General features: G+C 45.4%; 1 protein-coding gene across 7 annotated transcripts in view; it reads left to right on the top strand.

Moving 5' to 3' along the window:
- GLI3 (GLI family zinc finger 3) overlaps positions 1-20981 on the top strand; it is a 286021-nt gene extending 265040 nt beyond the window's left edge. For 6 of the 7 annotated variants that reach the window (XM_081079349.1, XM_081079347.1, XM_081079353.1 and 3 more), the window contains 5 exons: positions 2834-2983; positions 4120-4284; positions 9457-9747; positions 14310-14640; positions 15504-20975. In XM_081079349.1, the coding sequence (XP_080935475.1) occupies positions 2834-2983; positions 4120-4284; positions 9457-9747; positions 14310-14640; positions 15504-17833 (3267 nt within the window). In that variant the 3' untranslated portion in view covers positions 17834-20975. Of the gene's footprint in view, positions 1-2833; positions 2984-4119; positions 4285-9456; positions 9748-14309; positions 14641-15503 lie in introns of all 7 variants that reach the window. The other variant, XM_081079350.1, reaches the window with a different exon arrangement.
- Positions 20982-21839: the final 858 nt, after the last annotated feature.

Here is a 21839-nt window from a genome sequence, read left to right as displayed (position 1 = left end):
CGGGGCAGTGCTGCAGCCTTCCGTGTGGCCAGGCCCCTTCTCCTGGGCCCTGGAAACCATGGCTCGTACCGCCCGGCCGGGGCAGTGCTGCAGCCTTCCGTGTGGCCAGGCCCCTTCTCCCGGGCCCTGGAAACCGTGGCTCATACCACCCGGCCGGGGCAGTGCTGCAGCCTTCCGTGTGGCCAGGCCCTTCTCCCGGGCCCTGGAAACCGTGGTTCGTACTGCCTGGTCGGGTTAGTGCTGCAGCCTTCCATGTGGCCAGGCCCCTTCTCTTGCAATGCATGCTCTTCCCTGCTCCTGAAAGGCACCAAGGTCTGTGCTGCTGCAGGTGCTTCTGCCATCTTTCTGCACTGATGTCCCTTTTCCCCAATCCCACCCTTATCTGCACCCCTGGCAGGTCTCCACTCACCCTTCCGGTCTGACTTGAAATGCTGCTTGATTGGAGAAGCTGACCCTAACGCTCCACATGGATTTGGGATCCCTTGTTAACTGTTTGTAGAAAAACTTATTTCCTTTCAGAACACTGGTCACAGCTATAATTATAGAGTAACTTAGGTCATTATCTGTTTGCTCCAGTAGACAGTAATTTCCTTAGGGTAGGAATGATGTCTGTGATTCCCCAGCACTGCTGGGCCTGACGTGGGTGGCACTCAGCGCAAACTTGCAGATGTGTGAGAGGCCAGTGCAGTGTTCTGATCACAGTGCATTGCCTATATTCCACTTAGCAAGATAAGGTTTACATGTGGGTACCTTTCAAATTATTTTGAATTCTTGATAGTATGTTATTTTAAAGTAATATCTCATATTAAACTCTTATTGTATGGGTACTAGGTGAAATGAAATTAGAAGATAAGCAAAAGCATGAAGTATAACTACTTCTTTCCAGGGAAAGTTTAGTTTGCTATATGAGTCAAATCAATTTAACAAATACTTACTGAGGTCCTGCCAACTACCAGGGAAACTTGTCAGTTGCTGAGAATATGAAACTTAAAGATGTGGGTCCAGGCCTCATGGAACGGGCTCAGACCAATTCTAGTTCAGTTTTCCAATATTAACTGCCTTCTTCCCTCCTCCCTCCTCCCTTCCTTTTCCTTTCATGGATACTAATCCAAGGAGCTTTATTTCCAAAAACTTGGAATAAAACTGAACCAAGAGCAATTTTTATGGAGTGGTTTCGTGTGGTCATTAATTTTTCTCCCTGGAAAGGAAAATTTATAGAACCCTTCTGTATTATGTGGTCTTAAAAGCTGGACACCAGCACACATTTGGGATAATTCTGGGTGAGGTGAATGAACTGTAAAATGTACCTAAAGCATAATTTTAAAGGTTGCATGTTGTTCCGTGTCCAGCACATCTGTTCTCTTCATATACGTATGTGCACCAGCATAACTTTTAACCAACACTAATACTGAGGACAGTGGCTTTTTATAGGAAACACACATGTGTTTGCGACAGGGTTGCTGCTCCGTCGTGAACCTGAGTGAGTCTGTGGTTTCCTTGTCGTCTTCAGAGCTTTTGAAAGGACCTGGTTGTCTCCTGTGTGCTGTGCTGTGTCACCCACTTTCTTCTGTTCCTCAGACTTTCTGGGAGCTGCTCAAGGAAAGAGAATAGTTCATTGCTTTTCTCTGCCTACATCCAATTTGAATTCCATAAACAGCCGGACAGACTTCGTAGTTTCCCTCCGCAATCAGCCACCTAGTGGAGCAGTGGAAAGGGCAGGATGTGATGGTGGAATCACCCCTGTCCCCAGAGACCGCTCAGGAGGAGTCAGAGTCTAGGCAGGAAAGGGATTAAATGTTCTGTTGCCACTGTGCAGAGCTTTCTCCTATTGCATAGTATTTTTAGTGATGCATTTCTATGTATGTTTGAGAACGTGTCAGAAAAAAATGTTACATTAAGGCAAAGAAAATGTGGGGTGATTGTGGATAAAGTCAACAAAACCAACCTAGAACACAAATTTCCTCAATAATCCATAACTGGACATTTCAATTATTGAAATTGACTTAAATTTTATTCAAATTAAGAACCTTCTCTTCCTCTGGTTCTAGTGTAGTTTTCTCGTGTCTCCTTGATATATGTCCAAAGAACTCTGTAAAATAAGATTCTAAAACTTTGAATTGTTAAGGAATTCAGGGAAATTCATTTTCATTTTAAAATCCAAGTTAATAGGATTATAGAGCTGGAAAGAACCTTAGAAACTAGGTAATCCATTTCTTTATTTTGTACATGCAGACAGGCAAGATCTTGAGAGACTAAAAGCATTTTGTTGACGAACACCTGGTCCTCATCTTCAGTATCTAAGTTCATTTTTCTATGATTCTTATTCAAGAAGAAATCCAACTAATTGGAAATAAAGTATAGTTTGGCAAAGTGTTTTATCTTGCTCCGTATTACAGAACTCTGTGTGTGTGTGTGTGTACGCGCACACATGCACGTGTGTTCTTTTTCTGCAGTCTGAGCCAGGCTCTAACCCGAGGCCTAGAGTGAATGAGAGCGGAAGAGTACCTTGACCCCCACTTGGCAGATGAGAAATAACAGAGGCCCACAAAGGGTGCCGTGTGGCTAACCCCATTTCACAGTTCTTCTCTTCAGATGCCCTTTGCAGTCCTTTTTCTGGGACTTCAGTCTTCTTTCAAATAGTGTCACTCCTGTTAATTATGAAGTATACATATAGTCAGTAAGAGCAAATTTACTTAAATGTACTAATTAGAAAATAATCTGTAATATAGTAAAGTTATTGCGCAGTCTTTAGGACTTACGGTGGATGCATTTTTTTGCATTCCCTTCTGTTGCCTTCATTTAATGTCTCTGTTTTTTTTCCCCCAAACCCTAGCATATAAATAACGACCATATTCATGGAGAGAAGAAGGAATTTGTGTGCCGGTGGCTGGATTGCTCTAGAGAGCAGAAACCCTTCAAAGCCCAGTATATGTTGGTGGTGCACATGAGAAGACACACAGGAGAGAAGCCTCACAAATGCACTGTGAGTACGCGGTGGCATGGGCTCTCACTCAGGGGGTCGCCTCGCACCTGTGGGTCCACGTGCGCCCCAGGGTCCTCTGTCGTGCTCCTAAGGTTGTACATGATGATGTCAGCTCAGCAGTGGCCCAGCTGGGTGGCAGCCTGTCTGTGATAAATGCTAGGGTTGGTGAGAGGTGTTTCTGAAATGGAAGGGAAGTAATAAAAGGAGAAAGAACACTGACAGCTGAGCTTTGGAAGTGATGGAAGGGTCCTAGAGCTGCACTGTCTGACATGACAGCCACAAGCCTCAGGCACCTCTTGAGCACTTTGGAGACCTGGCTGGAGCAACCAGGGCACTGATTTTTTACAATTTCATTAAGTTTTAAAAATGTAAATATAAATAGTCCCTTGAGGCTGGCAGCTGCCATGTTGGACAGCACAGCTCTGCAGAGTGGCGAGTGGGCAGGCAGTGGCTGGGGCATTTTGGCTGGCACTGCACCAGGAATGAGCACACAGCCACCACGCCTGCCCCAGTGCTCTGTCCTTCATGTCAGAGGACTCAGAGGGCAAAGGCAGGTGCCAGCTCCGACCTGAAAAGCTTGTGTTGGCTTTTTAAAATTATAACTATATGGCTTTAGACTTTTTCCTTGGCCTTCTAGTCTGTCCCCATTGCCTAGTATAGACTACTCAGAAGCGGGCTGGGACTCCTACAAGGTTAAGCCTTTTTTTCACTGAGGTGCTCACCAGGCACACAGGGCACTGCTCAGCCTTGGTATTTTACATCTTAAAGGCCCTTTACAAACATGATCAAATTCCAGGCCTTTGTGTGGACACAAAGCCATATTAATGAACTTTGTGCTGAATCTAAAATCAGTGGGAATTCCAGGAGATCAATGAGCAGATAATGAAACCCATTGTCCCCATCAAGTGGTCTCTTAAGAAAAAACCTCCAGGACTTTAACTAGCACTGAAAATGCTTTCTCTCAGACTGCACAGAGCCCCATCCGAATCCCAATAAACGCAACGGTTAGTGAACTTTTGTTTCTTGGTTTTGAAAAGCTGCTGACCCTCAAAACGTCAGTCTTCCATCAACTGTGAGGGAGTGTTCAGCATAAGCTGTATTGTGTGGTGTAATCCAGATTTACCTGTTGTCTTCAGTTTGAAGGTTGCACAAAGGCCTACTCGAGACTAGAAAACTTGAAAACACACTTGAGATCTCACACTGGAGAGAAACCGTATGTCTGTGAGCACGAAGGTTGCAACAAGGCTTTCTCAAATGCCTCTGACCGCGCCAAACACCAAAACAGAACACATTCCAATGAGGTAAGGCTTCCCCAGGAGATACTCAGGGCCTAGAGCTTGTGGGTGGAAGCAGTGAACCTTCAAGGCATCTGTACGTGGAGAGGCGAGCCTGTTCCTTTCTCTTTCCTCTTGACCATTCCTAGCACGTGAGCCCTGAAGGCTTGGGCCTCGGAGGTCAGGCTGAAAACAGTCTGTTTTGGACAGTAATGCAGATGAAGAGGGAATTTATTCAGACCCCTGGCAAACAGGTTACACTTTGTTCAGAACTGCCACCTACTGGTCAAACAGTAGGAGCATTTAACTTGGAAGGCCATCCGCCTCCTGAGCCAGGAATGGCATGAATCCATGCAAGGATGACCCTATGAGCATGAAGGGTAGATTCAGAAGCGACATGTTGACAGCTGACAGCTTACCACTAAAACACCCACTTTGTTTGCTTTCTCCAGGTGGTGTCTGCAAATGTATTATATCAAAACAGGACTTTTAGACAGCAACCAGCCTTGCCTAAATAGAATTTCCAGACATTGTAAATTCGAATTGATCTTGGACGCTATTCTCAGAAACCCAGAATGGTTTCTAGTCAATTATTTAAGATAACATATCACACGAAGCTTGACTGGATATTTAGGTAGTTATCCCCCCAAAATTTTAGAGAAGCATAAGAATGAAAATGATTTCAAATTCATTTTGCACATATTTTAATGCATGTCTGCCTACAGACCTCTAACTTCTCCTTGAAGATCTGGCTCAAACTCTGGCTCATTTGTGAAGTCCTCTCTTGAATGAATGCAGAAATTAACAAAAAGGCTCCCACAGTTTGGGTAGAAATAGGAGACCTAACTAGAATTTGTTGACATGAAACATTGGTCTGCCCCACAAAGTATGTCATCAGTTAGTCTGCCTGAAATATGTGAGGGAAGCAGCATTTTGACCTTGGCATCACTGTCATCTGACCTTACAACGTACCATCTGGTCCATTCATGATCTTCTAAATGGAGAGTTGGGAGAGAGAATCTGGTTGAAAACAAAGTGTGCCAATCATCTCACTGGCCGTTGGCTTGAAGATGGCGAAGATGGTCCTTGCTGAGCTTTCCTTTCAGCTGACCTGGCAGAGTAAAAGCATCTCCAGTGGGAGCAGGCTCGCTCTAACAAGCACACTCACACGTGAACCCACGTGCAGGTTCACGTACTCAGTCACTTCAAAAAGGTCAGGGTGGAAGGAATAAGGAAATGAGTCGTTTAGAATCTTATTATTGATCAACTCTTTGAAGATATTTTAGGGGAGATACCGCATCTCCATTTTTTTATGTCAAAAATATTTTACCATATGCAGTAGTTACATTGTAATCTACTATACTCATTTTGTGCAGAGTTTTAGGGAGTCCAGAATAGGCAAACCCACGGAGACAGAAAGTAGATTAGTGGTTGCCAGCGGCTGGGAGGCGGGAGGGGTGACCACTAATAGGTACAGGGTTTCTTTTCAGGACAATGAAAACATTATGGAAGTTGATAGTGGTGACGTTGGCACAACATTGCGAATCTGCTAAATGACTCGAGTTACGCAACCTGAAAGGGTTATTTTTATGGTGTGTGAATTATCTCTCAATTTAAAATGTTTTAGGGGATTCGATTAACTTAGCTTAGAGTTTAATTATTGTATTTAACTACATTTAATTAAGTATAATTTGTACTAGAAATTTAGAGCATATTCATTCCTATACGTTTTAGGGCAAGGTTCTGTCCTGTTACTGTGGAGAAATTTGGACAGTGAGTATATCAGGATTAGCAATGCACACGTACAAACATACTCACTGAGCCCTTTATTTGTTTGTTGACTTAAAATACGTGTACATGTCTGTTTGCTGTAATTAAGTGTGTCATAGTCAGCCTGTATTCTTCTGTGAGGTAAAAAGTGCCATGGTGTATGAGAGTTTAATGAGATTAAAAGGTATCTTAGTCTATATCTTTCACCAAGGTTGAGCAATTTTTAAAAATAATTTTTTTCCAATTACAGTTAACATACACAATTAGGTTAGTTTCAGATGTACAACATAGTGATTGGATACTATGAAGTGGTTTCCCTGATAAGTCTAGTACCCCAAGTTTCTACACCAAGGTTCAGCAGTTTACCTAAAATAAATTATTAACATTGACCATAAATACACACATAAAATTTTATTCACAAACACATAAATAATTTTTCTCTATTCTTTATACAGGCTTGTCCTTGCCTATGAATGATGGACAATTTAAAATACACCAAAATTAAGTTTGTCCAGGAAATCCAGTTTTGTGTAATCTTACAATCCTAAATAAATCCAGATGTCTTCTCTCATTTATTTGCTTTCTTGTTTGTGCCTTCGTTGATTTTCTAAATAAATATTGGTAGCTAATGTACCAAGCACTTTGCTGTTGTAGGTACAGCAAGGAGTATAGTGGACTAGAACAGGAAGGGGAGTAATTCCCATGCCCAGCTCACCCTCCCTCCCCCACCCCACCCACTGGGGCCATAGCAGTGACCTCTGACAGGGCTCCCTGCTCCAGACCGCACAGCTTATGTTCCGCCAAAGCCCCACTACGCAAGTTTCCTTGATGCTTACTCGGTTGTATCTGCCTCTCCAGAAAGTTCCAATGGCTCCCTCTTTCCTGTAGGAAATGTTGAGGCTTCTTAGGTTTATACTTGCTCTTACCCACTCAAGCTTGCAGTCTTGACCCCTCACCATTGTGACTGTAAATGGAACCTTCCAGAGAGAGCCTGTGCTTGAACAAGTGGACCCACCTCTGGACCTCTGCCCAGGATTCTTGTTCACATCCCCTTGCCCTTGGTTTTATCCCTCAGAATCTTGTTCCTCTTTCAAAACCTAAATACAGTGCCTCCTCCTAAGAAAAGTTTATTGAGAACTTACCATGTAAGTGAGCACTTCGCATGCATCATCTTCTTTAAGCCTGGCCCTGGCCCAGAGAGCTGGGCCTTATACCCAGATACAGAAACGTAATGCCTCCCACAATCATCCCACCTAAGAAATGATTCATTTCTGTCCACATCCTTCTATCGCATTCATATTTTGTATTGTAAATAATTACATGCTGTCTTATTTTTCTTACCATATTTTATAATCCTTGAGATTAAATCCTGTTGTATACAACTTTGTGTTCAGAGAGACTTACATATAGAAAGTATCATTAAGTGTGCGTTGTAAAACTTATTTGGGAAATTCTGCAAAATCGAGCACAAAAAGTATCCATGCTTTTACAAAGCACCGTTCAGTGCAGTGAATAAAAAGGGTAAGCATGCCAAAAGCGCAACATCCAGGACAGGAAACGTGGGTAACTCACCTTAGAAAGACTGACAGCATTTACCTCCGCCTACGGCTATGTTTCATTTCAGTCGCGGATCACAAGAGAATTTGGGGGCCAAGCTACATACCTGAGTTAATGTGTTTTGTTGTAAAGCGTAAGTTTCCTGAACCTGTGTTCTAAATGGAGTTTGCAGGTAGATCATGAGTACGTCCATGTGTACGTCCAGGAACAGGGGCTCCTGGGAGTATGTGTGCTTTTGTGTGTGCTGTGGTTCCTGGAAATGCAAGAGCTAACGAACATTTGCAGACTCGTTCCACCTCTAGCTGTGTCCTCATTTCCAGGCAAAGCCATAGTATCCACATGCATATATTTATGGGAAGAGTAGCTCCTGAAACATGGAACACTGGCCTGGCTTTGTGTCCCTACCCCCAGCCTGCCGTGTGCACCCCTGTCTGCCTGCTGCTGGAGCAGCCTGGGCCAGCAATGCAGCAAGGAGATACCTGGCAGGTGCCAGGCCACTGTAAGCTAACAGCACTCATTGTCAGAGCCACTCTTCTGTCCCTGATGCTCAGAATTTGATGTGCTCATTTCATTTATACGTATAATATGTATGCTGCAAGTCACAGGAGCTCCTGAAAAGTAGTAATGCATAGTTAATGGGAATCAGTTCTACCCAAAAGAATCTCAGATTTGGAGGCGAAGTCTCTTGGGATAATTTTCAGGGTCTTTGCTTCTCTACATTAGGACCTTTCATCATTTTAGGTGGCACTCAGTCTGTTCTTGGGCTTTTAGTGAAAAAGCATCTTTTAGACACATACACTGTATATGATATGGCATCTCTTTTAATATAGTGGGTTATACTAATCATGCTCTTTATGACTATTGCTTACCTAATAGCTCATCTTCTAGTATACATATATATAAGTATATACTCATAGAAGCATCCATGAATATATTACATTTCAAGCCAAGTAAACAAAATCGCAATTCTGATGTTGGTCGTGAATACAATACCAGCAGTTCTGTAATTTGCGTAAATATTTGGCTATAAGCACCCATATAATTTTGTATGACTATCTGTAGGCTTGATCACTGGCCCACATAGAAAATGAAATTAACATGAAATACTTGATAGAACTTTGTACTCAGGAGCAAGGCCTCGACCAGGAATCCTTGTCTCCAGGACACCATCCATCAGCCCTTTTCAGTATACAACTGAACTTTCATGGAATGGCTAACGGGGCTTTCTACTTTGAAGATCAGAAAAGTTCTGGTTATTCTGAACCCTGACCATCCCACACAGTTGTAATACTACCCAAAGGACCATATTTTAGTGTTAATCTAACACAGAAGAGTCTGTAGGCATTTTTTTTTATTATTATGCCTGTGTACAGAGAGCACATTCTCAGAGGGGGTAGAGTGATATTAGATCTGAGAACTAGGTCATCCATAAGAAATTTCTTCACACAAGCTCTCTCGAAAGGTATATAGCATTCTTCCAACTAAATGGTGGGTATATTTTAAGCCTTCTGTCATCATCACCATCATTATCATCATCAACTATTTATTCAGCACCTACTGTGACACCACAATACTTCTTCCCACTCACAGGATAAATGTTTCCAAGATTTCATATGTAATGTACACACTCTTAGCTCTCCCTGAGCACTCTCTGAAACAATAACCTCTGAAAGCTAGGTTCTATGGACTCTGAACAATGTTCAAAAGGCCTTTATTAAACTTTGTGCCATTTAGAGGTATTTGAACACCTCAAATCTTTGTGAAAGTGCTTTGAGAGAATTAAAAATATAATGAGCAACCACAAAGACTGTTGGGCTGGGGCATAATCACTTTAATAACAATCTATTATTTCATTCTCATGGCATCTGGCAGAAACCATATGTGTGCAAAATCCCAGGCTGCACCAAGCGCTATACAGACCCAAGCTCCCTCCGGAAACACGTGAAGACAGTGCATGGCCCAGAGGCTCATGTCACCAAGAAGCAGCGTGGGGACATTCATCCTCGCCCTCCTCCACCACGAGATTCCGGCAGCCATTCACAGTCCAGGTCACCCGGCCGGCAGACTCAGGGAGCCCTTGGTGAGCAGAAGGACCTCAGCAACACTACCTCAAAGCGGGAGGAATGCCTCCAAGTGAAAACAGTCAAGGCGGAGAAGCCCATGGTATGTCATTCGCTTTCCTTTTGATTTTCCCAGAGCCGCCCTAGGTCACGTAAAAGAGCCGGGCAGGACATTGAGAGGGACTAGAGTGTCCTCATCCTCGCTGTATCGGGCTCTCTGATGTAAGGCGGTCAGGAGCTCAGTGACCTGGATCACTTACTCAGACGGGCTCTGCATAGGATGACTCAGCTCAAAAGAATTGCAAGGCTTCCTCACTGGTTTTTAAAGTTGGTCTGCAGCCATACCACCTGTGGCAGGTAGAGAGAGACACAGCTGTCTACATTTTCAGCAGGCCTGCAATGCATAAAATCATTCATTCAGCCTTTCTGTAAACAGGTTTTCTGTCTCCTTTGCCCTGGTTACCCCAAGATAAATAAGCCATAGTCCCTATTTTTTAGCAGTTTATAGTCCAGTGGGATATGCAGACCACAATACAAATACAGTCTCAGTGTGATGGGACTTTAACATAAGTCAGTGTAAGAGCACTCAAGAGGGGAGCTACCCAGCAGTGAACTCAAACACACAACCATTGAGGCAAGGGCAGAGATGGCCACCGACTTCAGCACTCAAGAAGGGGGAGGAGCAGGCATCACCCCGCTGTGGTGCCCCGGGGTCTGCAGTAATAAAAAGGGGTAAGGGTATAAAAGGTGATGTTTGGCTGGTGATGGGGAATGGCTCGGCACAGCTGACTTTTTAGAAAAGACAACTCTAGTGCCAGTGTACCGATTGGCTTGATAGACTGGAGACCTTTTCTGCAGTGGTGCCTGAAAGAGGTGAAGAGTCAGGAAGGGACTGAAAGATGCCATCAACAAAGCTCTTTATAGTTCAGTGAAGAATAGGACATAATGGATTATGCTACTGTTGCAACTTCTTTCAAACTTCACTTGGTGATTTTGTTTTATGTATGTGCCATAATATAGCATGTAAGGTTTTCTAAAAGACAACCAGAAAAATGAAAAAAACAGTAGCTATCAGAAGAGATTCAGTACATTTGTATTTGGCCGTATGTACTCGTATAATGGAGGCAACTCTGCAAACATATGGGGTTCTGATCTGTCACTCTCTGGAGGTGGAAGAACAATACCAGGTAGTAGTCTAATGCTTTGACTTCCAGTCACATGGAAATGATCAGGCAGGTAGATTTATACTCAGTTTAAGGAAGCCTTTCTTAAAATTAGAAAAGTCCAGCAATTGGACGGACACCTATAACTTCCTGGACAGCAGGATGTATGGATGGGAAATAATGCACATGTATTCCAGAGCTGATGGAGTAGAATTCAATGAATTATTGCATTTTAATGACTTAGTGAGTTCTTTGAACTCCTGAGTCTTAGTGACGTTAAGTCTAGCCAAAAATAATGCAAATAAACTATTTAAATTTATCGTTACTTCCCAGTGGGTAGCTATACTTCGCTTATAAAAAGCACTTTAATAAAAAGTTTATATGTGTATCATGACTGATCACTATACTTTAAATCAATCATAAACTGTGCTTCATATATTTTTTCTTGAGAGTACGTACCAACTTCCTAAAATAAGTCTGCCCATGTAATAATTGTGCAGAACATTCAACAATTAATCCTCAAGTCTTTAATGAAATAAGGAATGTGACTTTATGGTCTCCTAGATTATGTCATCGAAAGACAACGATTTATGTTGTTAGGACATCCTAAGAACCCGGAGTCTCTTGTACCTTTAATGTATATCTCTAGCTCAAGAAAACTTGTCATCTACTCTCCATTATTTAAAAAGAAAATTGTTAGAAATACAAATTTATGGTAGTTTGGTTCAGTGACATCTGAGATGTCACAAGATGTATGTTTTATCAAGTAATCAAATCATAGAAACATAGGGCTGGAAGAGATAGAGGGGCTGAGACTAGGCCCCGTGTTTTACGAACTGGGGCTCAGTGATGTGAATGAAGTAATCAGATTTCCACAGGGGACTGTTATATATTTGTATGGACACACATGTGTGGATATAAGTAGCTATCTTCATAGACATTTACTAATGCACATGAAATTTACATTTCTAATATTCTTTGTGTAAAATCTTATCTTTGATTTGATCATCATGTTAAAAATTAAATTCTTTCTTCTTTTTTCTTACTAATCCAACGTCCCTTCTCTGTAATGGTCCTAAATGTCTTGTTCTCACTTCCTAAGGACAGTGGGTAATAAGGTGAGGGAATTTTGGCTTCTCTGCTTTTTTTGTTTTGTTTTCATTTTAACATTTAACTTTTATTCATTTCATTTTTCTTTAGTTTTTGTGCTTTGTGACATCTTTGGTAGTGAACATTACTTAGATATGTTTCAAACATAGAAACACTGTACTTTGAACATTCAGCATGTGGAAATGTGGAGTTAGATGGTGAAATTCATTGTTCTATTTGTCTAGGTTTTCATAACAAATCACACTGGAGCCGACCAAGCAGATGTTCTCAAAGACTGCTTAATTATCATTTTGACTAGCGTAAGTCCAGACCAAACGTGCACCACCTTCTCTGCGGAAGATCTGGATATAGTTTTTGTTAGCAATTTAATCTATATTTAAATGTCTGGGCTCCTTGAAGCTCTTATCTAATTGTAAGAGCATTCCTGCCTTATTCCGTGCCCTGTGGAAGCATGTGTCTGCATGGGCGTGTGTCCATACACACAGATTCACATACGCACACACTCTGACTTGACAATCCAGAATAAAGGACATCAAAAGCCCGGGAAGGAGCAGGTGGTCTGGCATGCCAAGACTCTGCTGAAGCAAATACTCCAGCAAGGGTTCCGGAACTCATGATCAGACTTGTATGCTGTACTTTGCTCTGCTTGGTTGCCCAGGACAGACTTAATATATCGGTGGCACTCACATGATGAGTGTTCATTTGCTCCCGTGTATATACTATGGCTGCAAAGAAAGTGTAACGGATTCCCCAGAGAGCACCTGTGTCCCAACCCCTCCTGACAGCGCTGCGTTCCACCTGAGACGACAGTGTCTGTACTTGAGTGCGTGTGGCTCTCTCTTCCTGGAGAATGTGCTCTGAGGCTGCTGGAGGCTCCAGGGTTTAGAGTAACACTGGAGGAGGGTCTGCAGAGGACTGGGCCATGTTGGGGCTGGTCGCACTGTTGACTTTGTGACTTTGGGCAGTCATGCAGCTTCTCTGAACATCACTTTTCTTATCTGGACGAAAAAGGGTAGGCTTTTTACCAATCAGGGCACCAGTGGAATTTTACATAGACCAGTTCTAGGTTGAACAGACTTCTCAGTGCAGGCCGTTTTACATAGTGCTCCCCAGACGTGGGGACAGGGAGCTTTCCACTCCCCATTTGTAGGAGCTGCTGGAGGGGTCCTTTCCCTGACTGAGAACCAGTGGATTAAGTTCCCATTGAGTTGCAGAATGTCTTACTTATACTGTCCACTGGGTTGGGGTTAGGGCAATATCACCCAGTTGTCCTGGTGAAATGCGAGGAGCACATCAGGCGAATGGGAGATCGTTCCCCAGACTTGGGGTGGCTGTGACTTGCAGCCTTTCTTCCCCTCTGGGTGCAGCAGAAGCTAAGTGATTGGAGTTTTACCTCTTACAACTGACTTTACCCGCACCCTGCTTGGGGTTCCACAAAATGTAGAAGGGGAGAAGTTACAAGGAGCTTGGGGAGCCAGCCCTGAACAACTTGGACGGGAGGTAGTGTGTGCTTATGGAGTGTGTCTGCCATGTGTACTTCAGCTCAGCAAAGTGAGCTTGAGGACGGAGGCCACCTAGGATGGTAATGACTGCTGATTCTCTCTGAGCCACTCCAGGCTTTTTCTTTTATACTTAGATACTCTCAGGGCTTCATGCTTTATTACCACAACAATCTCTAAGATAAGTAAATGGTCCTCATCTTATATACCGGGGGTGCCAAAAAATGTATACAAGTGGACACTTTGGTCAGCGTTGCTCAACCAGTAATTTGCCGTAATCAGAAGTGTCTAGACGCTGATGGTAACCACTTTGAGCACCTCTTGTAATTACAGAAGTCAAATGTGACTTGTCATCTTTCGGTATCAGTATATATTGAGTATTACAATTTTAATATTTTTCCTTTCTTAAAATTTGTATACATTTTTTGGCACCCTCTGTGTAAGGAAACTGAGGTTTAGAGTGGCTAAGGAATTTGCCCAAAGAATAAAGTCGTGGGTGTGAGATTGGAAGCAATCTTCCTCAAAGAAGGTGGTGCACATGTGCTCTGGATTTACACTAGTCAAAACGGTAATTAAATCGTCCTCGAGAACATCTGGGATGTGGGATGTGGAGGTGTGTTTGCAGAGTTGGCGTTTTGGACAGGGTTCCGTGGCTAACGTCATGGCAGTCACACCACCTCTAGCAACCCCTACTGTCCATTTTCCCCCACAGCACATCCACCTGGTGGGTCATCAGTCATTGTGGTCCAGGGAGGCTGCCTCCATTTGCCAGAACATAGTTCTTCCTATTCAACCCAGTGTCTTGCAGGTCTTAATCTGCACCATCTCTCATTATTGACTCCCTTTCCTTTTTCCTTCCCAGTAACACTTCTTGCCTTTCCTCTTGCCCCCAGCAGACATCTCAGCCAAGCCCTGGTGGTCAGTCTTCATGCAGCAGCCAACAGTCCCCCATCAGCAACTATTCCAACAGTGGGCTCGAGCTTCCTCTGACCGATGGAGGGGGTGTGGGAGACCTCAGTGCCATCGACGAAACCCCAATCATGGACTCGACCATTTCCACTGCAACCACAGCCCTCGCTCTGCAAGCCAGGAGAAACCCAGCAGGGACCAAATGGATGGAGCACGTGAAACTAGAAAGGCTCAAACAAGTGAATGGGATGCTTCCACGACTGAACCCCATCCTACCCCCTAAAGCCCCTGCGGTCTCTCCTCTCATAGGAAATGGTGAGGTTTGCGTCTGCTCAGGGTTTTCTGTTCTTTGAAATGCAGCCAGGGTGCCCTGAGAGGAACCTGGCCCTTGGCTTTGTTTGCTGATTTTTCCACCAGTCCTAAAATTATGCTATAGCCACACACATTACTGTTGCCTTTCTGGAGAGTCCATAGCTTAAAAGCAGGTAGTGACAGGATAATACTGAAACAAAAAGCAAGACTCACATTCTGCTGGTGAAATCCTAACTATTCAACTGGATGAGAATATCCCAGCAGCAGAGGCGTCTGTGCTTGGCACCTGTCTCGTTTCCATATCTAAAAGCAGGAGTTTAGCAGCAACCTTACTGATGCCCATCCATCTCAGGGAAAGGCAAACAACCGTTTGCATTGTCAGCCCAAGTTAGTTTTTGCTTCTGAGACCACACTGAGTGCCTGGAGCACATCCCAAGAGTGACCCTTCCCACCCCAACACTCAGGTGTGTTACACCTTTGTAGGATGTCACAGAGGCCCTGAGTGTGGACTTGAAGTCCTGGAGCCTTTGACCTGTGACGTGCCTGTAACTTCAGCAGTGTGCATACGTCCTGGGCTCGTCACTCTGCCCTTGCGCCACCACTGTGAGGAGCCTAACCCATCCAGGAAGTCCTTACTGTCCTGTTTAAGCTGAAGTTTGTCCCTGAGCTTGTGAGCCTGTGGCCCCAGCCACACCCACTCCTTCACTATGGCCTATGGCCCTTTCATGCTGTACGAGGTGGGTAGCTGTGACAGAGACTGTCTGGCCTGGGGAACTGAGAATAGTTGCACCCTAGCCCTTCACTGTTTGCGGAGACCTGTTTTAAGTCCTCCTGAAATGACTTCATCTCTGCCACCCTTTCCGCAGGCACCCAGCCCAGTAACAGCTGTAATTTGGGCGGGCCCATGACCCTCCTCCCGAACAGAAGCGACCTTTCCGGGGTGGACGTCACCGTGCTGAACATGCTCAACAGGAGGGACAGCAGCGCCAGCACCATCAGCTCCGCCTACCTGAGCAGCCGGCGCTCCTCGGGCATCTCCCCCTGCTTCTCCAGCCGGCGGTCCAGCGAGGCGTCCCAGGCCGAGGGCCGGCCCCAGAACGTGAGCGTGGCCGACTCCTATGACCCCATCTCCACAGACGCCTCGCGCAGGTCCAGTGAGGCCAGCCAGTGCGACGGCTTGCCCAGCCTTCTCAGCCTCACGCCGGCCCAGCAGTACCGCCTGAAAGCCAAGTACGCTGCGGCCACGGGCGGGCCGCCGCCCACACCACTGCCCAACATGGAGAGGATGAGCCTGAAGACCAGGATGGCCCTGCTCGGGGACGGCAGGGAGTCCGCGGGGGCCCTGCCCCCCGTCCACCCTCCCCGGAGATGTAGCGATGGGGGTGCCCACAGTTATGGCCGGCGACCTCTGCTGCCCCAGGACACGCTGGGCCACAGTGTGAGAAGAGCCAGTGACCCGGTGAGGACAGTGTCAGAGAGCCTCTCTCTGCCCAGGGTGCAGCGTTTCAACAGCCTAAACAGCTTTAACCCTCCGGTTTTGCCTCCATCCCTGGAAAAGCGTAACTTAGTGCTTCAGAATTACACACGGCCTGAGGGTGGCCAGTCCCGCCACTTCCACTCATCTCCTTGCCCTCCGAGCATTACTGAGAATGTCACCCTGGAGTCCCTGACCATGGACACTGAGGTGAGCCTGAACGATGAGGATTTCTTGCCTGATGACGTGGTGCAGTATTTAAATGCCCAGAACCAAGCCGGGTATGAACAGCACTTCCAGAGCGCCATCTCTGACGACAGCAAAATGGCCCATGGACCCAGCCTGGGGAGCGACTTTGACCCACCGGGGCTGCCGGACAGCCACGCCAGCCAGCAGTACCGCGTGCTAGAGCAGCCCTGCCCTGAAGCCAGCAAAGCCGAGCTGCCCATTCAGTGGAACGAGGTCAGCTCCGGCAGTGCTGACCTGTCCTCCTCTAGGCTGAAGTGTGGCCCGCGGTCCACGGCACAGCCGGCTCGAGCCTTCGGGTTATACAGCAACGCGGGCGTCCACCCACAGAATCCCTTAAGGAATGGGCCTGTTCCAGCAGGGCCAGGGGGCTATCTGACCCTCGGGGAGCATGGCAGCGCCTACGGTGGCCCAGAGCACTTGCTAAGCCACAGCGGCGGGGCCGGCACCACCGGAAATGCCTTCCACGAACAGCCCTATAAGGTTCAGCAGTACGGGAACTGCCTCAACAGGCAGCCCGGGGCCCCCGGCCCGCTGGACAGCGCCTGCGGTGCTGGGATTCAAGCGGCAAAGCTGAGAAGCACCACAGTGCAAGGCAATGGGAGCCAGCTGGATTTGGGCCTGTCAGTGGTGCCCAGTGAGTCAGCTGGCAGCACAGTGACTGGCGTGCCAGCTCGAGACCCGGTGGGACAAGGGTACTTGGCTCATCAGCTACTCAGTGAAAGCATGCACCACCAGGGGGCAGGCCGCCCCGGACCGCAGGTGCTGGGGCAGGTTAGTGCTACCTCACATATCCACGTCTATCAAGGGCCAGAGAGCGGCCTGCCAGGGCCTCCCAGCACTGGGGGCCAGCTATCAAGCTTGGCAGCTGTCAGAGGCTACCAGCCGTGTGCCGCCTATGGAGGCAGCAGGCGCCAGGCAGTGCCGAGGGGCAGCCTCATTCTCCAGCCAGGACAGCACAGTGACACAAGTCAGACCTGCAGGGTGAATGGCATCAAGATGGAGATGCCAGGGCAGCCGCATCAGCTCTGTTCTAATGTTCAGAGTTACTCTGGTCAGTTCTATGACCAAACCGTTGGCTTCAGTCAGCAAGACATGAAAACTGGTTCGTTCTCTATTTCAGAAGCCAATTGCCTGCTGCAGGGGGCCAGCGCTGAAAATTCTGAGTTACTTTCCCCAGGTGCTAACCAGGTGACAAGCACAGTTGACAGCCTGGACAGCCATGATCTGGAAGGGGTGCAGATTGATTTCGACGCTATCATAGATGACGGGGACCACGCCAGCCTGATGTCAGGAGCCCTGAGCCCTAGTATCATTCAGAACCTTTCCCACAGCTCCTCCCGCCTCACAACGCCACAGACATCCCTCCAGCTGCCAGCACTGTCTGTGAGCACCACCAACATGGCCATTGGGGACATGAGTTCTTTGCTGACCTCCCTCGCGGAGGAAAGCAGATTCCTTGCAGTTATGCAATAGGCACTAAGAAAAAGGACTGCCAACAAACATGAAACTTTAGGAGTTTAAAGATTAAATTGATTCACTTTTTTGCTGGTTTTTTTGTTTTGTTTTTTGTTGTTTTTTTGTTTTGTTTGTTTGTTTTTTGCGGGGGGTTTTGTGAGGGTTTTTTGGTTGTTTTTTTTCTTTAGTTCTTTATGTATTTAGCAATCTCATCTCATCTAACTGGGATGTGTTTCAAGTATATTCCTTTTATGGAAAAGGACTCTGAAAAACCCTAAAGTATTCTAGGGAGAAACTGTCTTCCATTTCAGTTTGAATCAGTATTGTTATACTCAAACCACCCACTTTTTTTAAAACTGTAAGCCTGCCCCCTTTTTAGTAAACCAGTGTAAATGTGTGATGTGCATGTTGTTCCTTCTTTTCAAAGAGAGGTCAAACTAAAGGATTTGACATGTTTCTTTATTACTCAAAGGAACTAGGAGTTGGTATGCCTTTGACCACAGGGTTACATGTCCAGCTTTTGAAATTTTCCTTTACATATGCTGAGCGTTTTTTGTTTTGTTTCGTTTTTTAATTGCTACAATGGGCACCGGAATCCAAATATGGATAGTGAGTTTTAAGAATTTTCGTGGGTGCACTGCGTCATAGATCACAGATTTCTGACATGCCCCCCACCCCTAATTCAGTTCAGGGCATGCCTTGGACAGTTGCACACAAGTGGAAATCGGGGCTCTTGAAATGAGATGGTTTGCTCACAGGTTGGATCTGTAATTCTTGTCCGTAGAGTGCTTTGTGGGATACGCGTGTACAGGCAGTCCTCAGTTACCCAGTCGGCCTCTTCTCCCTCTTTCTTCATGAATGTTCAGTGCTCCAGTGAGAGAGGGAAAGGGCAGCTGGTGACACTCAGACACATTGCTTCTTTCATCTGTTCTTGTTAAAAGTTAGGTAGATTATAGATTGAAAGCTATGGGATAGAATTAGTTTTGGGAATATTTGTGGGTTTGCTGTCTTGATGAGCTCGCTCCATCTCTTTGCCGTTACCAGATAACTGAGAATTGGTGTTGTGTAGCTGTAAGTATATAGGTATTTGAACAACCCCACCACCGGCTGTCACTAACATACTAATCCCACTATAGTCAAGAACTACTTCTATTTTAAGCACCCCGTTTTCAGGGAGTTATAATACTTATTTGTAACAGAAAATCTCACATACAATGAAAATTGGAATACATTGCTTTAACCATTTTTGGTATTTGAGAGACTAGGGAGGATGTTTAGTAGCTGTTGGATGCCTTTTTTATACCCTATTAAATGCTGCATCCATTTAAGAAATTAAATGTTCTATGCAGTTCTTAGTGTGGACTTAATCTGTCCTTTTGTTTTGGATTAAAACATTTAAAGATTAAAAAGTGCAGCTGCTTTCCATGTGCAGTGGATACACATAAAAGACATACTATGTGTGCACAGAGTACATAGATTATCCAGCATTTTACTTTTTAAAATATGTAAACTATTAAAAAACATACGCATTAACACCTCAGACTACCTGCTGTATTCTTCCCGTTGATCCTGGAGTTGGATTTATCCAAAGTGATTTGTGGTTCAATTGTGTGGCTTTTTCCCTTTATTCCTGCCATATAAATTAGTATTAGAAAGACAAAATCAGGTAAAATAAAATATTAGATAATAGAAAGAATGTTAGGAGCAGCCCATTTTTGTCATGTTTGTGTTCTCTCAGTTGGTCCAAGAATCTCAGCATGGAGGTGAATTTCCTTTTGGAACTTTGTGACTAAGACAGTTGGGTTTGCTTTCAACTGAATATTCCTGCGATCAGCAGAAGAATATTCCTGGATGCTGAGATTTTTCCTCCACATCCTGCCATCCTCCCACATGCAGCACCTTCTTTAAAATCAAAGGGTGCATCTGCTGTGGAATAGGACCCAGACGCAAAAGACAGCTGCTGATGTGAGCTCAGCTCAGATCAATGGGAAAAGCAAGGCCTTTTCTGTGTTCCTCAAACAGGTCACAAAATCAGTGACCCAGTGCCTGCCAGTCCTTTTCCAGGAACCTCAAAATCCCCAGGTCCTGGTCTTCACTTTCATCCTGTTGTGGTTTGGCCCAATCCCTGTCCTCTTCTGTGTCAGACCTTTTTCCAGTAGTATTCCTGGATGTCTGAGATGGGCACTGGTGTCATCTGGTGCCTCTGCTTTTTCCTTTGGTTTCCGATGGTTCTCTGAGTTGCCGCCTTTCTTTACTTTTTTTCTTTTTTAGACTTGTTTTCCTTACCACTGCCTGTAGATTTGCAGCATACTTTAGCTGAATATGTGGCCTCTCTCACTATGGAAATCTCAGAAGAATGGCTCCGTTGTGACAGTCAGTGGCAGGAAGGTCTTTAGGGGCCACGTAGAAGTGTCCTGTCTGGACATGGGTCTTTACGGACTCGGCGTCTCCTGGGGCGGGATGCACCCCAGCCTCCAACCTTCTCCCCAGCGACTCGCTAGGTCCCATCCTACTTTGTGATGCAGGCTCATACATGGTACTCCTGTTTAACAGCGGTGGTAAACGTGTTTCTGTCAAACCATTTTGTTTGATTTTCTAAAGAACTAATGAGACTGCCCCTGCTCCTTATACATTGGCTCGTCCTGTTGAGCCAGAGTTGTGATTCCTGCAATGTATGTGCCTTATTTTATGTTGATCGTGTCAATGCGAGGGACCATTAGTGTTGCCCAATCAGAGCTCCGGGCTGCTCCCCAGCCGGCCGAGAGCACACGATTGTAGAGAGTCCAAACTGTCTTGTAACCTGGTTTCCCATGTTTTGAACCAATAGGAGGATGTTGTCTTCTGACAATTTACTGTTATGTATTCTGCAAACATGTAAGATAAAATACAAGTTCATTTTTTTCACCTTTTTTAGATTTTTAAAAATAAAATGTGTAATCCTTTTTTAAAAGAAAGACATGTAAATACATTTAAGTATTGTAGATGTAGTGTCCAGACGTGGCGGCCCGGCCTTCCTCGGGTCTGCCTGCAGCCCGTGCGGCCCCGCCGTGCCCACCTCTGGCCGCCACACATGGACTGACTTTTGCTTTCAGAACCACTTAGTCTTTTTGTAACAAAGAGAAAGAACGATGTTTCTTACAATGTCAATAAAAAGCTCTTTGTACTGAAATTTAGTGGGTTGCTTATTTAATTCATAGCGGCCTGGAAAGAGTGCTTTCTTTAGAAAAATTCAGAGCCTGTGTTTAGACCAGATCCCCCACATACAGGCCAAGTGGCCTTGTGCTGAGACCCAGACCCCTCATCCCGAAGGTGGGGGAATGAGATGCTTGCGCCCTGCTGGCGGGGTGACAGGTGTGCCTGTGCGTGCCGGTTGTAACCGTAATTATTTTTGTCAGTGTTGCCGCTGTGCCAAACTCTGTGGAAGGACATGAATAGCGTTTAACGTCTTGTCCCTCTTTTATATATTGCCCTCTTGTCTTAAAGGGCGTAGTGTATAACACGTTCACAGAAGATCTGACGTAGTGCAAGCCTACTTGTATGTGGCTTTTAATAACTGTCTTCGCACAGAAATGTCAGCGGTTTCTCTCATTTCTCCTTTCTTATACTTTATTTCAATAATATTCTCCAGAGCACCATAAAAGACACCAAAGGAGTCCCCTTCCTCTGTGTAAGAAGCAGCAGGTGTCCTTTGAGCCAGCAGCTGAGGGTACTGGTTATCAGCATGCCAGGGCGACCAGGATGGCTGGTACCCTTGTGCACATGCGTGTGCTTGCACGCAGGTCCCAGGGAATTGCCTGTCCTGTGGGTGATGAAGGTCCCTCCCTAGCCTCTAGCAGGGGCTCTGCCATCCTAGAGATGCTTCATGCTTTTCTAATTCACAAGGGAGAGTTTCCTCCCGTAGGCCCAAAATTCTTTGCTTTTATAACTAGATCCCTCACATAAGTTGTCGAAATGAATTCAGGAAAAAAAAATAGGACTTTATGCTCTACCTTAGGTATCAACTGTCAGCTTACGAACATGCACT

Source organism: Rhinolophus hipposideros (genome assembly GCF_964194185.1).
Source record: "Rhinolophus hipposideros genome assembly, chromosome: 18".
Taxonomy (NCBI): Eukaryota; Metazoa; Chordata; class Mammalia; order Chiroptera; family Rhinolophidae; genus Rhinolophus; species Rhinolophus hipposideros.
This window is presented reverse-complemented; position numbering and strand designations above follow the sequence as displayed.